Raw genomic sequence first — 15,719 nt, forward strand, 5'->3', positions numbered from 1 at the left:
ATACCTAGTTCAATCTCGTTACCAGCAAGTCTCTTTACTCGTTCTGTAATACATCATCCCGCAACTAACTCATTAGTTGCAATGCTTGCAAGGCTTAAGTGATGTGCATTACCGAGAGGGCCCAGAGATACCTCTCCGACAATCGGAGTGACAAATCCTAATCTCGAAATACGCCAACCCAACATGTACCTTTGGAGACACCTGTAGAGCTCCTTTATAATCACCCAGTTACGTTGTGACGTTTGATAGAACACAAAGTGTTCCTCTGGCAAACGGGAGTTGCATAATCTCATAGTCATAGGAACATGTATAAGTCATGAAGAAAGCAATAGCAACATACTAAACGACCGGGTGCTAAGCTAATGGAATGGGTCATGTCAATCAGATCATTCAACTAATGATGTGATCCTGTTAATCAAATGACAACTCTTTGTCCATGGTTAGGAAACATAACCATCTTTGATCAGCAAGCTAGTCTAGTAGAGGCATACTAGTGACACTCTGTTTGTCTATGTATTCACACATGTATTATGTTTTCGGTTAATACAATTCTAGCATGAATAATAAACTTTTATCATGATATAAGGAAATAAATAATAACTTTATTATTGCCTCTAGGGCATATTTCCTTCAACTAGTAGATCGAAGTTTTATCTCTGTGATGACGGATCCGTAGTGCCCCTGGTTTCCATTTATAATGTCATCAACAACTTGCTTGCAGTCCGAGGAAATAATAAGATCATGCACAAGAAGATCCTCCGCGAACGCCAACGCTTCTCTGACCGCAATTGCCTCAAGAGTGGCTGGATCAATCTGTCCATCAATGACCAGGGAGGAACTCCCTAGATAGTTGCCCGCATCATCTCGGCAGATAGCAACGGCCGAGCCGCCCCGGTTTCGATAGACCGCTCCATCAGTGTGTATCTTGGCATACCCCTGCGGGGGAGCTTTTGGTCTTGCATGTGCCTTCCTCATCTCCCAAGGGGCTAACTGCAAAGTTGTCTGCTTTCCATCCTGTAGAAGATCGAGCTCGGCAATGAACCGCTCAATGAACGAGTGTGTGGAAAGTGGACTCTGGATAATACCTTCGCTTCGTGCGTGGCTGCCGCTGTTGCAGTTTGGGCTGCAATTGAGTCATGGGCCAAATCATCACCGTATAATACATGTAGTATATTTTTTTTACACGAGAATCTTGGGTATTCCAGGGAAGTTCCAGGAATACCCCCAGCGCCGCCGATGCGTTCAAACCGCCAAAACGTCTCATATTTAGAAACAAAGGATGTTGATTGGTGCGACTGGGGGTAGAAGGGTGAAATGCTTGCTGCCTTCAGGAAATGCCTTTGAAGTATTTTATGGTACTCCCTCCGTCCCATAATGTAAGATGCTTTTTTTGACACTACACTACACTAGGGACAGAGGGAGTAGTTATTATTTATTAAGGGGTTGCATTTTCTTAACGCATAACATGACCATAGAGACAAGGTGTTGCGTTTTGCAGGTGTCATATATTGGGACTCAAGAGGAAAGGCCAAGGACCAGGGCCATGCTGCCTTTGATCTTTGCTAGAAGAATTGTGCTATTTTTTGGCCAAGGAAAGCTCAAGAAAAAGAATCAATGTTAAACTTGTTTGAATATTAGTTACCCTACTGGGTTCTTTTGCCTTTTCACCGGGTCTTTTTATCTTTTGGAATTCCACATGTGCCATTATGTACTCTTAGGCAGCCTTATGACTGTCTACCTTCAGATTCGTTTTGCAAAATGAGCGGGAGAAAGGGTTCAAGATGATGGTATGATCTGTGAAATTTAAATGTATATTTTGAAACTAATAATGAAATTAAAATGTTTTATGTTCGCCCTAGAAACCCAGTTATGGACTGATTTGCTGTTCACCCCACAAAGGCAAACGGGAAATTATCTTAATTGCCATCCATTATGTGGTAAATGTATACATCAAGATAATTGTTACTACTGAGCACAAAGCAATACATTTTTTCGGTAGCAAATCACAAAGCATTGTCTAGTGATGGACAATAATATAAGCTGACAAAGGGTAATGGAGACCTAATGTTGTTTCATGTAGTGCAATAACCAATAACAGCTTAATTGCTGCTACAAACAGAATTCTAAGTTCGAAACTATGGCCTCCTAACACAATCAGCAAAATAGCAAGAGTCAGGCCAGTCTCGGAGAAAATCAGATGTGAGTATGTGACTGTGTGAAGTTCGTAAATAGCACTGCATATAACAACAGCTTCAACCATCCAGGTTCCATGTGTACAATGACTACAGAGTACTTGCAACTCTTGTCATCAGATGTATTTCACTCAAAAGGGGGTAAAAAGAGTAAGAAAACAAGCACGTTTAGCAGTACATCCTTGGAAATAACCAAAGCCCAGATTATTTTGGTCAACAAACATGATCTAAGTTACACCGCTCAACCTAGTTAATGTGGCAGCTTGGCAATCGACCTGGAGTTTGCACGGTGTTCTGTTGTTCTTCACAACAAGCCTCTAGGGTTTAGTTCCACCTTGGGTAATGGACGTCGCGAGAAGACTGGGATGGCTGCACGCTCTGGCTGTTGGCACCAATGAAGCCTTGCAGAAGGCTCTGCGCCACTCTCACTTGGTCCGGCATACCTTGGATCTCCATGATGGATTCCGAAGAACCAGGACGGGCTTCAAGCAACTTCATTCTTGCACCAGAGATCTGAGATCGAGAACTTATACATGAGAAAAACTTCTAAACTATTACAGGGAATAAAATAATGAAGACTGGCTCAATGGATGACGCAGTCCCATTTGTAGTTCAGAAAGATCAGAGCATAGCTGGTACCTGGCGGATCTCTGCTAGATTGACACCACCAGCTCCAACAATAGATTCCAGAGAACTATTTGGAATCCTCAGTTCAACAGAGCTACTTGAATACCTGCCAAAAGGATTATCTCTCAATGACAATTCCCACGTAGCATTTCAGAAGGGAGACGAGCTGCGAAAACATACCCTGTAACATCTGCCACTCTTTGATAATCCTCACGTCCATGCATCTGCCCGGCAGCCTGAAGAGTGAAATTTGAATCTATTCAGCACTGAAGCAAATGAGAACCAAATATATTCAGATGCACATGTCCACGCATGTGAATCAGCATGAACAGAGCCAGACAAGGAAAGTTGATAATATAAGTAAAGACCGTCAACCAATCAAGAAAACAATGAACATCAACAAGTTATAGTGCACAGAAGTGACAGCTAGAATGATATGAATGCAGATCAGTATAACCTACGCAAACCTACGGATATTTTTTTCCCTCTTCAGGAATCCCAACCAGTTATGGAAAAATTGCATACACTACACAGTTTCAGGTTTCCAATGAAAACTATGAGGTGAGGGCCATTTGCAAAACAGGGGAACTGACGCATTAAACTGTACCTCAGTGTAATCATAAGCATTGGAATTTCCGGCTCTGGTGACGCCTAATTGTTGCATATTACTATTCCCAGCTCTTGAGAGGCCTAATTGCTGCATGCCTCTACTAGAATAGCTATCAGTAGGCATATGGTCATGATAAGAACGATGCGACATATAATCAGCACCAGGACTAACAGGCAAGGGCATTTCTCTAGTAGGCAAGCGAGCAGATGCTGCATATCTATCATAAGAAGCAGATGGTGGAGCGTCGCTAGCAAATGGACTTCCACTAGGATACTCTCTTCTTTTAGAGAAATAATCTACTGAATCATGGGGTTTATTGTTTGGTCTCCCATATGGTGTATCGTTGGCAGGTCTCCCATATGGTGCATCGTTGGCAGGTCTCCCATATGATGCATCGTTGGCTGGTCTTCCATATGGTGGATCATTGGCTGGTCTTCCATATGGTGGATCATTGGCTGGTCTTCCATATAGTGGATCATTGGCAGGTCTTCCATACAGTGAATCACTGGCAAGCCCGTATGGTTGATCAATGGCAAGCCGCCTTTGATATGGGGAATCATTAGCAGGCCTTCCATAAGGGGTATCATTAGCAGGCCTTCCATAAGGGGTATCATTGGCAAGCCTTCCATATGGTGGATTGGCAGGTCTTCCATACAGTGTGAAATCCCTGCTAGGAAATATATCAGCAGGAGGACCATCAAAAGAGGAAATTCCATCTCTGAGGATTCTATTTCTAAGCCTCGAAGCAATCTCTGTGAGGGCTTCTCTTGCAATATCTGGAGACCCAGAAACCTGAAAGCTCGGAACACATGTAACAGCATAATAACAAGTCAAGAAACAAAAACATTAAAAAGGCAGATATATTGAAACAATATGGACAACTTGATGCAGATACAATTGAATATAAATCACCTGCACAAGCTCATCGTGAAAAGATAAGTACTTTGGTTTGTCTGCTTTTGAATAAACTCGGATTTCAGCCCCAATACGCCTTCTCATTTCAGTAATTACCTTCCCACCTTCCCCAATAATACAACCAACTTTTTTTGATGGTACAACAAGTCTTGTAACCAATTTGTGCTCCTCAGAAGGTGCACTTTCTGAAGGTGCACTTACTGAAGGTTCGCTTACTTTGCTCTCACTTACTTTACTATGGAGCAAAATAAGTGCCTCAATTGTTGGGGATACTGGATCAGCCGGAATCTGGATTGAAAAAATACATAGGAGATAAAACTGTGAGGACTCAATTGTGAAGATTGGTATGATAAGGAGATATAGCAATTTAAACAACCATCTACATCTTACCTCCTTGGATGAAATAACAATCAACCTTTCTCCAGAAGCATCTTTGTGCAATTCCTGAACCATAATTCGAGCACCAGTCTGCTGCTCTAACTGCCGAACATTTGCCCCACTTCTGCCAATAACAGGTCCAATAAGCTCAGAAGCGCACAGAATTTTAATAGAAAACTCTTCTGGTTCAGGAACAGGATATTGCAATGGTCCGTTTCTATATGGATCAAGCAAGGGCATTGGTGGTGGATGATCCACATGCAGGTGTGGTAACATGTGATTTTCATGTGGTAGCGGTGGTGGGGACTCGCGCTTCCTTTGTGTGCTTGCATCTATAATTTCTTCAAGAGATGGATTTTCTTTACGAGGATGCCGATGGAGACGAGTAGATATCTCGTAGAGAGCTTTTCTTACAAGAGAAGGTGCACCAGATATCTGACATGATATAAGCAATTATGCATCAATATTATTCATGTCTAAAGATAATAAAGCACACAAAAAAGAGCATGTTGTAAGTGACAGATATCTTATTTTAACTGAACTGGCAAATATCTTGGTAAACTATAATCTAAAAATAAACTACTCCCTCCGTTCCTAAATATAAGTCTTTCTAGAGATTTCAATATCGACTACATACGGATGTATATAGACGTGGTTTAGAGTATAGATTCATTCATTTTGCTCCATATGTAGTCCATATTGAAATCTCTAGAAAGACTTATATTTAGGAACGGAGGAAGTACATGCTATATATCAATTAACCCATGCCAGATACCAAACTCTAAAATCCAATTATTTAGGAATTTAACAGAGAATATAAACATAACAGAGAACTTCTATAGTAAAATAAAATGATACAGTAGAGTAATGAATCCAAATCTAAGCTAAACAAAACCAATACAAAAGTCCCTGGAGATCAATACAAGCAAAAGGCATTACAAGTTGGAACACAACACAACAAAGGATATTTTGCTACTAAAACAAATTTACCTGCACCAATTCATCACTCTTAAGTGCACACTGAGGAAGGTTTTCGGATGGTAAGATCCGGATCCCTGCGCCGGTATCATTTCGCAATTGTTGTATAATAGAGCCACCTTTTCCTAGCAGGCAGCCAACTTGATTGCCTGGAACCAAAATTCGGGAAGTCACATCACCAGCAGTTTCAGAATTCTCACAGGTAACTCCATCGTTGGAATCTTCATCAGCAGCAATCTTATCATGTATCTTCAACAACGCATCTTGAGCAAAACAATGGGGCTTCATGTTCTCTGGGCCATCAATATTAGAAATATTTTGACTAGCTTGTTCGGAGTTATTTTGGTAATCAAATATGATAATTACTCTCTCATCTGCACCAGGAATAGAATCAGCAACCCGTATCTTTGCTTTAGTCTCGTCTCTAAGGGCCTTAACAACATGACCACCTCTCCCCAAGACACCGCCGATCTTTTTTCCTGGGCACAATATCCTGTAAACGGTTTCTATTGGCTGAGAGGACATATGTCCGCCATCCTGCCTGTAGTTTAGCCGTTTCCTCTTTCCATCATCAGAATTGAAACGAGTCCTCTTTTTGGAAGTACTTTGATTGTGTCTTCTAGAGTTATCATAATCCATCAGTCTACATAAAGAAAGGTCCATCAATATAAAGAAACTGTAGAGGTAGCAAAGAAGGTGTGGGGCGCCCTACGATTCCATTACTCCATTAGCTGTCTGATTATGACACATGCATAACCTTCTCGCTTGTGCGTACCTCAAAATTGAGATATTGCTGATAAATGCTCATGTTGCTACTTAGACCTACGGAAAACTGCTGTAGGTTGTTCACAAGTGCAAGAAAAGGTATAATTTTTTGTAGTCAAATGACTGTTTACAGGTAGGTTACCAGATTCAAATCTATTAACTGTACTAAACTAATAAGATCCTCACGGTTTCATCCAGAGCTCCCACCTACTGTATTTCATTCAGATGAAACACTACCACTATGTAATTGGCACAAAGAAACATGGTGCATGTAACACTGCATAAACAGAGTATCAATCGGGAAGTACTTGGAGTTTGGAGTGCAAGTCCAGTGCAAGAATTAGTCATAGTAATTTGAACGAATAGTGAAAGCAAGCACTTAAAGATGAAATATGCAGAGGGCGTAGTGGTGATAAATGACTTAACATCATAACATAGCTTTACAACGGGAAGGTAAAACTGCATAAAACTTAACCAATCATAATTGCATAGAGATCTGAATGGTACTCCCTCCGTCAGAAAATACTTGTCATCAATATGGATAAAAATGGATGTATCTAGAACTAAAATACATCTAGATACATCCCCTTTTATTCATTTTGATGACAAGTATTTCCGGACGGAGTACAAAATAAGTACGCAACCATAATTCTGTCAGTTTATGGATGCAAAGATGTCCTAGCTTTACAATGGTAGAAGGACTGTTAGGCAACTGGAAAGATAAGGCTTGAATTTATAGTATGTACAGAATAACATCAAGAGAAGCTACAGTGCTGAGCGAATAAGGCCAAATATCCATAGAAAGGAAAAAAAAAGGCATCCTAGCATATGGGACTTGCAGCAGCTCCATGTGAAGTGAAATCTACAGTAACTTGGCTTTGCATCTATAAGTGGTAAGAGTTGATGGTGATAATTATAGCGCATCAGCCCACCACATAAAGCAACATGCCAAATTCACAAACACATAACCAAATAAGCAAACAGGTGCGCTAAATTGACCTAGCCCTTTTCAGCACGCTTATATATATGACTTGAAGAAACTCCACTGATCTAGGTCAGAAGAACAAGCAAAAGACGACAGTTTGACCTCGCATATCAGCTCACTACCTCATCCAGCCATAAAATTTTGTTTGGCAAACTGAAGGATCTCGACCTGGATTCAGAAAAGGCGCCAGATTGACCACACAAGTCCAGGCGTGTGGGCAGAATTGCTCACACGCACAGCTTCAGTCACACCCATCGAAGACGCCAAACAAAAGAAGCAGTATTTACATCCCCCGCGACACAATCTCCATCCTTGGGGACCGGCATATCGCATCACAAACCTAGTTTCTAGTGCCGGATCTAGATGGTGCGTCGGCTGTCGCGCCCAAAATTCGTGCGGGCTAACTTAGGGTGGGAGCAATTCCCTGGATAACAAGAAGCTCGTACCTTCAAACTAATGACGAAGATGGCGGCGTCGGCGGCGGCGGCTGGGGGATACGGCAGGGCCGCGGTGCCGCGATAAGGTTGGAGGCGGCGACGCGCGTGACAGGGGTGGGGTTGGGAGCTTAGGGGTGTGAGGCGTGGGCGGTGCCACGGCAAGGCGGCAGCTTGGAGCTAGGGCACCGGGGAAGAAGAGGAAATTTCTCAACGGGACGGCGCAGAGGAAAAGTCGCTGTGGGAAGAGATGGATTTTGACGGGGACGGGGAAGACGAAACGAAAAAAATTATCCTAAATTCATAACCAGGTGCACTTTTCTTTTAGGGTATAACCCGGGGCACAAGAGATAGACCAACGCTACACCTAAGACTAAGAGCATCTCCAGCCGTTCGGCCGATGCTGAAAAGCGCCATCTGAGATCGAATCGACGTTTATTTTCGGCGTGAGGACGATTGCATTCCCAATCGTCACCCCAGGTCGCCTCCAAAATCGCGCAAACTCGACGATCTGATACGAATTTGACACAAACTCGGAGATTTCTCATTCAAATTCGTATAAAAAACAGAAAAACATACAAACTACGCCTAGCCCTACTACGCTGCGGCCGCCGCCCGCCTTCTACATGCCGAGGAGCCTGTAGAACTGGGTGTAGTCGCCGCCACCGTCGTCGCCGTCGCCGCGCTGCGTCCCGCCGGAGTTGCCGCCGTCCCTACTACACTCCTGACCAGGGTCGCCGACGCGCGGGGGGTTGGATGGCCCGGGCTCGTCCTCCTCGTCACTGTCGAGGACGACGACGACGCCCTCCTCGCGTCCGCGATGCCGGGCCTTCTCCTCGTAGGCCCGGCGCTGGCGCGCCACCTGCTCCCGGACGTAATCCGCCTTCGCCCACTTGAGGGCGGTCTCGTCGACGGCGCCCATCTCCGCGTGCTCCGGCTTCACGGGGAGCAGCCCCGGATCGGTCTTCGGCCGGACTAGGCGGAGGGAACGCGGGGACGGGCGACCACCCTGGTTGATGACGAGGGCGTCGTTGCGGGTGCGGCGCCCAAGCGGTGTCTCCTGCGGCTCCGGCTTGACGGGGCGGAGCGCCGGCGACCCGTAGGAGCGTGAACCGGAGCCCGGCGATGAGGAAGTCACCGCCTCCATTTGCCGCGACATCCATGAGCTGCCCCGGCGGCGAGAGAAGGATGGCCGCGCCGGGTACTCGAGGCGCGGCGTGTTGCCGGTCTCGATGTGGTCGAGGACGGCCTGTTGGGGAACGTAGTAATTTCAAAAAAAATTCCTACGCACACGCAGGATCATGGTGATGCATAGCAACGAGAGGGGAGAGTGTCGTCCACGTACCCTCGTAGACCGTTAAGCGGAAGCGTTATGATAACGTGGTTGATGTAGTCGTACGTCTTCATGATCGACCGATCCTCAGTACCGAACGTACGGCACCTCCGCGTTCAGCACACGTTCAGCTCGGTGATGTCCCGCGAACTCACGATCCAGTAGAGCTCGGGGAAGAGTTTCGTCAGCACGGCGGCGTGGTGACGATGTTGATGAAGCTACCGTAGCAGGCTTTCACCTAAACACCGCTACAGTATGACCGAGGTGGATTATGGTGGAAGGGGGAACCGCACACGGCTGGAGAGATCTCTACGATCAACTTGTGTGTCTAGAGGTGCCCTCCTGCCACCGTATATAAAGGAGCAAGGGGGGATAGGCGGCCGGCCAGGAGGAGGCGCGCCAGGAGGAGCCCTACTTCCACCGGGAGTAGGACTCCCTTCTTTCCTAGTTGGAATAGGAGAAGGGGGAGGAGGAGGGGGAGAGGAAGGAAAGGGGGCGCCCTCCCCCTCCTTGTCCAATTCAGACTAGAGGGAGAGGGGGGGCGGCCTGCCCTGGCAGCCCCTCCTCTCTTCCACTAAGGCCCATCTTGACCCATTAAACCCCCAGGGGGTTTCCGGTAACCCCCGGTACTCCGATAAAATCCCGATTTCACCTGGAACATTTCCGATATCCAAATATAGGCTTCCAATATATAAATCTTTATGTCTCGACCATTTCGAGACTCCTCGTCATGTTCGTGAACACATTCGGGACTCCGAACCACCTTTGGTACATCAAAATATATAAACTTATAAAACCGATCGTCACAGAACTTTAAGCGTGCGGATCCTACGGATTCGAGAACTATGTAGACATGACCGAGACACGTCTCCGGTCAATAACCAATAGCGGAACCTGGATGCTCATATTGGTTCCTACATATTCTACGAAGATCTTTATCGGTCAAACCGCATAACACTATACGTTGTTCTCTTTGTCATCGGTATGTTACTTGCCCGAGATTTGATCGTCGGTATCCCAATACCTAGTTCAATCTCGTTACCGGCGAGTCTCTTTACTCATTCCGTAGTACATCATCATGTAACTAACTCATTAGTTATCATGCTTGCAAGGCTTATAGTGATGTGTATGACCGAGAGGGCCCAGAGATACCTCTTCGACAATCAGAGTGACAAATCCTAATCATGATCTATGCCAACTCAACAAGTACCATCGGAGACACCTGTAGAGCACCTTTATAATCACCCGGTTATGTTGTGACGTTTGGTAGCACACAAAGTGTTCCTCCGGTATTCGGGAGTTGCATAATCTCATAGTCATAAGAACATGTATAAGTCATGAAGAAAGCAATAGCAGTAAACAAACGATCAAGTGCTAAGCTAACGGAATGAGTCAAGTCAATCACATCATTCTCCTAATGATGTGATCTCATTGATCAAATAACAACTCATGTCTATGGTTAGGAAACTTAACCATCTTTGATCAATGAGCTAGTCAAGTAGAGGCATACTAGTGACACTATGTTTGTCTATGTATTCACACATGTATTATGTTTCCGGTTAATACAATTCTAGCATGAATAATAAACATTTATCATGAAATAAGGAAATAAATAATAACTTTATTATTGCCTCTAGGGCATATTTCCTTCAGTCTCCCACTTGCACTAGAGTCAATAATCTAGATTACACAGTAATGATTTTAACACCCATGGAGCCTTGGTGCTGATCATTTTTTGCTCGTGGAAGAGGCTTAGTCAATGGGTCTGCAACATTCGGTTCTGTATGTATCTTGCAAATCTCTATGTCTCCCACCTGGACTTGATCTCGGATGGAGTTGAAGCTTCTCTTGATATGCTTGGTTCTCTTGTGAAATCTGGATTCCTTTGCTAAGGCAATTGCACCAGTATTGTCACAAAAGATTTTCATTGGACCCGATGCACTAGGTATGACACCTAGATCGGATATGAACTCCTTCATCCAGACTCCTTCATTCGCTGCTTCCGAAGCAGCAATGTACTCCGCTTCACATGTAGATCCCGCCACGACGCTCTGTTTAGAACTGCTCCAACTGATAGCTCCACCGTTTAATATAAACATGTATCCGGTTTGCGATTTAGAATCGTCCGGATCAGTGTCAAAGTTTGCATCAACGTAACCATTTACGATGAGCTCTTTGTCACCTCCATAAACGAGAAACATATCCTTGGTCCTTTTCAGGTACTTCAGGATGTTCTTGACCGCTGTCCAGTGATCCACTCCTGGATTACTTTGGTACCTCCCTTGGTAGGCTAATATCAAGGCACACATCAGGTCTGGTACACAGCATTGCATACATGATAGAGCCTATGGCTGAAGCATAGGGAACACTTCTCATTTTCTCTCTATCTTCTGCAGTGGTCGGACATTGAGTCTTACTCAACTTCACACCTTGTAACACAGGCAAGAACCCTTTCTTAGCTTGATCCATTTTGAACTTCTTCAAAACTTTATCAAGGTATGTGCTTTGTGAAAGTCCAATCAAACGTCTTGATCTATCTCTATAGATCTTGATGCCCAATATATACGCAGCTTCACCGAGGTATTTCATTGAAAAACTCTTATTCAAGTATCCTTTTATGTTGTCCAGAAATTCTATATCATTTCCAATCAGCAATATGTCATCCACATATAATATTAGAAATGCTATAGAGCTCCCACTCACTTTCTTGTAAATACAGGCTTCTCCAAAGTCTGTAGAAAACCATATGCTTTGATCACACTATCAAAACATTTATTCCAACTCCCAGAGGCTTGCACCAGTTCATAAATGGATCGCTGGAGCTTGCACACTTTGTTAGCTCCCTTTGGATCGATAAAACCTTCAGGTTGCATCATATACAACTCTTCTTCCAGAAATCCATTCAGGAATGCAATCTTTACATCCATTTGCCAAATTTCATAATCATAAAACGCGGCAATTGCTAACATGATTTGGACGAAAAAGATCGAGACGTAAAGATCGATATATTGGAAGGCTATATTCGGACATTGGAAAGGTTCCGAGTGATTCGGGTATTTTTCGGAGTACCGGAGAGTTACGGGAATTCATATTGGGCCTTAATGGGCCATATAGGAAAGGAGAGAAAGGCCTCAAGGGTTGGTTGATCTACGAGGTTCGGTAGTAATTTGATCTGAAGTTTCATGATCATCATCACTAGCTTCCTCACTAATTGGTGTAGGAATCACTGGAACTAATTTCTGTGATGAACTACTTTCCAATTTGGGAGAAGGTACAATTACCTCATCAAGTTCTACTTTCCTCCCACTCACTTATTTCGAGAGAAACTCCTTCTCTAGAAAGGATCCATTCTTAGTAACAAAATATCTTGCCTTCGGGTCTGTGATAGAAGGTGTACCCAACAGTTTCTTTTTGGGTATCCTATGAAGACGCACTACTCCGATTTGGGTTCGAGCTTATCAGTTTGAAACTTTTTCACATAAGCATCGCAACCCCAAACTTTAAGAAATGACAGCTTTGGTTTCTTGCCAAGCTATAGTTCATACGGTGTCATCTCAACGGATTTAGATGGTGCCCTATTTAACATGAATGCAACTGTCTCTAATGCATAACCCCAAAACGATAGTGGTAAATCGGTAAGAGACATCATAGATTGCACTATATCCAATAAAGTACGGTTATGACGTTCGGACACACCATTAAGCTGTCGTGTTCCAGGTGGCATGAATTTGTGAAACTATTCCATATTGTTTTAGTTGAAGACCAAACTGGTAACTCAAATATTCGTCTCCGCGATCAGATCTTAGAAACTTTATTTTCTTGTTACGATGATTTTCCACTTCATTCTGAAATTCTTTGAACTTTTCAAATGTTTCAGCCTTATGTTTCATCAAGTAGATATACCCATATCTGCTCAAATCATCTATGAAGGTCAGAAAATAACCATACCCGCCGCGATCCTTAACACTCATCGGACCACATACATCAGTATGTATTATTTCCAATAAGTCAGTTGCTCGCTCCATCATTCCGGAGAACGGAGTCTTAGTCATCTTGCCCATGAGGCATGGTTCGCAAGCATTAAGTGATTCATAATCAAATGATTCCAGAAGCCCATCAGCATGGAGTTTCTTCATGTGCTTTACACCAATATGACCTAAACGGCAGTGCCACAAATAAGTTGTACTATCATTAGTAACTTTGCATCTTTTGGCTTCAATATTGTGAATATGTGTATCACTACGATCGAGATTCAATAAACCATTTATTTTGAGTGTATGACCATAGGAGGTTTTATTCATGTAAATAGAACAACAATTATTATTTGACTTAAATGAATAACCGTATTGCAATAAACATGATCCAATCATATTCATGCTCAATGCAAACACCAAATAACATTTATTTTAGGTTCAACACTAATCCCGAAGGTAAAGGGAGTGCGATGGTGATCTTATCAACCTTGGAATCACTTCCAACACACATCATCACCTTGCCCTTAACTAGCCTCTGTTTATTTTGCAACTCCCGTTTTGAGTTACTACTCTTTAGCAACTGAACTAGTATCAAATACCAAGGGGTTGCTATAAACACTAGTAAAGTACACATCAATAACATGTATATCCAATATACCTTTGTTCAGTATGCCATCCTTCTTATCCGCCAAGTATCTAGGGCAGTTCCACTTCCAGTGACCATTTCCTTTGCAGTAGAAGCACTCAGTTTCAGGCTTGGGTCTAGCTTTGGTCTTCTTCATGGGAGTGGAAACTTGCTTGCCATTCTTCTTGAAGTTCCCTTTCTTTCCCTTGCCCTTTTACTTGAAACTAGTGGTCTTGTTAACCATCAACACTTGATGCTTTTCTTGATTTCTACCTCTGCCGATTTTAGCATCGCGAAGATCTTGGGAATTTTTTTCGTTATCCCTTGCATATTATAGTTCATCATGAAGTTCTAGTAACTTGGTGATAGTGACTAGAGAACTTTGTCAATCACTATCTTATTAGGAAGATTAACTCCCACTTGATTCAAGTGATTGTAGTACTCAGACATTTTGAGCATATGCTCACTCGTTGAGCTATTCTCCTCCATCTTGTAGGCAAAGTACCGTCAGAGGTCTCATACCTCTTGACACGGGCATGAGTATGAGATACCAATTTCAACTCTTGGAACATCTTATATGCTCTGTGGCATTCAAAACATTCTTTAAGTCCCGGTTCTAAACCGTAAAGCATGGTTCACTAAACTATCAAGCAGTCATCATACCAAGCTTGTCAAACGTTCATAACGTCTGCATCTGCTCCTGCAATAGGTCTCTCACCTAGCGGTGCATCAAGGACATAATTATTCTGTGCAGCAATGAGGATAATCCTCAGATCATGGACCTAGTCCGCATCATTGCTACTATCATCTTTCAACATAGTTTTTCTCTAGGAACATATCATAAATAAATGGGGAGCTACATCGCGAGCTATTGATCTACAACATAGTTATGCAAATACTATCAGGACTAAGTTCATGATAAATTAAAGTTCAATTAATCATATTATTTAAGAACTCCCACTTAGATAGACATCCCTCTAGTCATCTAAATGATCACGTGATCCAAATCAACTAAACCATGTTCGATCATCACGTGAGATGGAGTAGTTTTTCAATGGTGAACATAACTATGTTGATCATATCTACTATATGATTCACGCTCGACCTTTCGGTCTCCAGTGTTCCGAGGCCATATCTGCATATGCTAGGCTCGTCAAGTTTAACCCGAGTATTCCGCGTGTGCAAAACTGGCTTGCACCCGTTGTATGTGAATGTAGAGCTTATCACACCCGATCATCACGTGGTGTCTCGGCACGACGAACTGTCGCAACGGTGCATACTCAGGGAGAACACTTATACCTTGAAATTTAATGAGAGATCATCTTATAATGCTACCGCCGAACTAAGCAAAATAGGATGCATAAATCATAAACATCACATGCAATCAAAATATGTGACATGATATGGCCATGATCATCTTGCGCCTTTGATCTCCATATCCAAAGTATCGTCATGATCTCTATCGTCACCGGCATGACACCATGATCTCCATCATCTTGATCTCTATCAACGTGTCGTCACATGCTCGTCTCGCCAACTATTGCTCTTGCAACTATTGCTATCGCATAGCGATAAAGTAAAGCAATTATTTGGTGCTTGCATCTTATGCAATAAAGAGACAACCATAAGGCTTCTGCCAGTTGCCGATAACTTCAACAAAACAGGATCATCTCATACAACAATTTATATCTCATCATGTCTTGACCATATCACATCACAACATGCCCTGCAAAAACAAGTTAGAGGTCCTCTACTTTGTTGTTGCAAGTTTTACGTGGCTGCTACAGGCTGAGCAAGAACCGTTCTTACCTACGCATCAAAAACCACAGCGTAGTATAGTGATCTCTTTTTGATCTTCAAAAAGAACCCTGTTCATTGAAACTGATTCAACTAAAGTTGGAGA

General features: G+C 43.2%; 1 protein-coding gene across 1 annotated transcript; it reads right to left on the reverse strand.

The window, feature by feature from the left end:
* Positions 1–2,216: 2,216 nt before the first annotated feature.
* On the reverse strand, positions 2,217–8,166 carry LOC125508993 (uncharacterized). The gene is made up of 8 exons (XM_048673823.2): positions 7,897–8,166; positions 5,713–6,343; positions 4,735–5,157; positions 4,342–4,632; positions 3,427–4,221; positions 3,000–3,055; positions 2,832–2,925; positions 2,217–2,705 (listed from the first exon to the last, which is right to left on the reverse strand). The coding sequence occupies exons 2-8, from the start codon at positions 6,337–6,339 to the stop codon at positions 2,517–2,519; spliced, it is 2,475 nt and encodes an 824-aa protein (XP_048529780.1). The 5' UTR covers positions 6,340–6,343; positions 7,897–8,166; the 3' UTR covers positions 2,217–2,516.
* Between the last annotated feature and the right edge of the window lie 7,553 nt (positions 8,167–15,719).

This window comes from Triticum urartu, chromosome 1A, assembly GCF_056163025.1.
Source record: "Triticum urartu cultivar PI428250 chromosome 1A, HENAU_Tu73, whole genome shotgun sequence".
Taxonomy (NCBI): domain Eukaryota; kingdom Viridiplantae; phylum Streptophyta; class Magnoliopsida; order Poales; family Poaceae; genus Triticum; species Triticum urartu.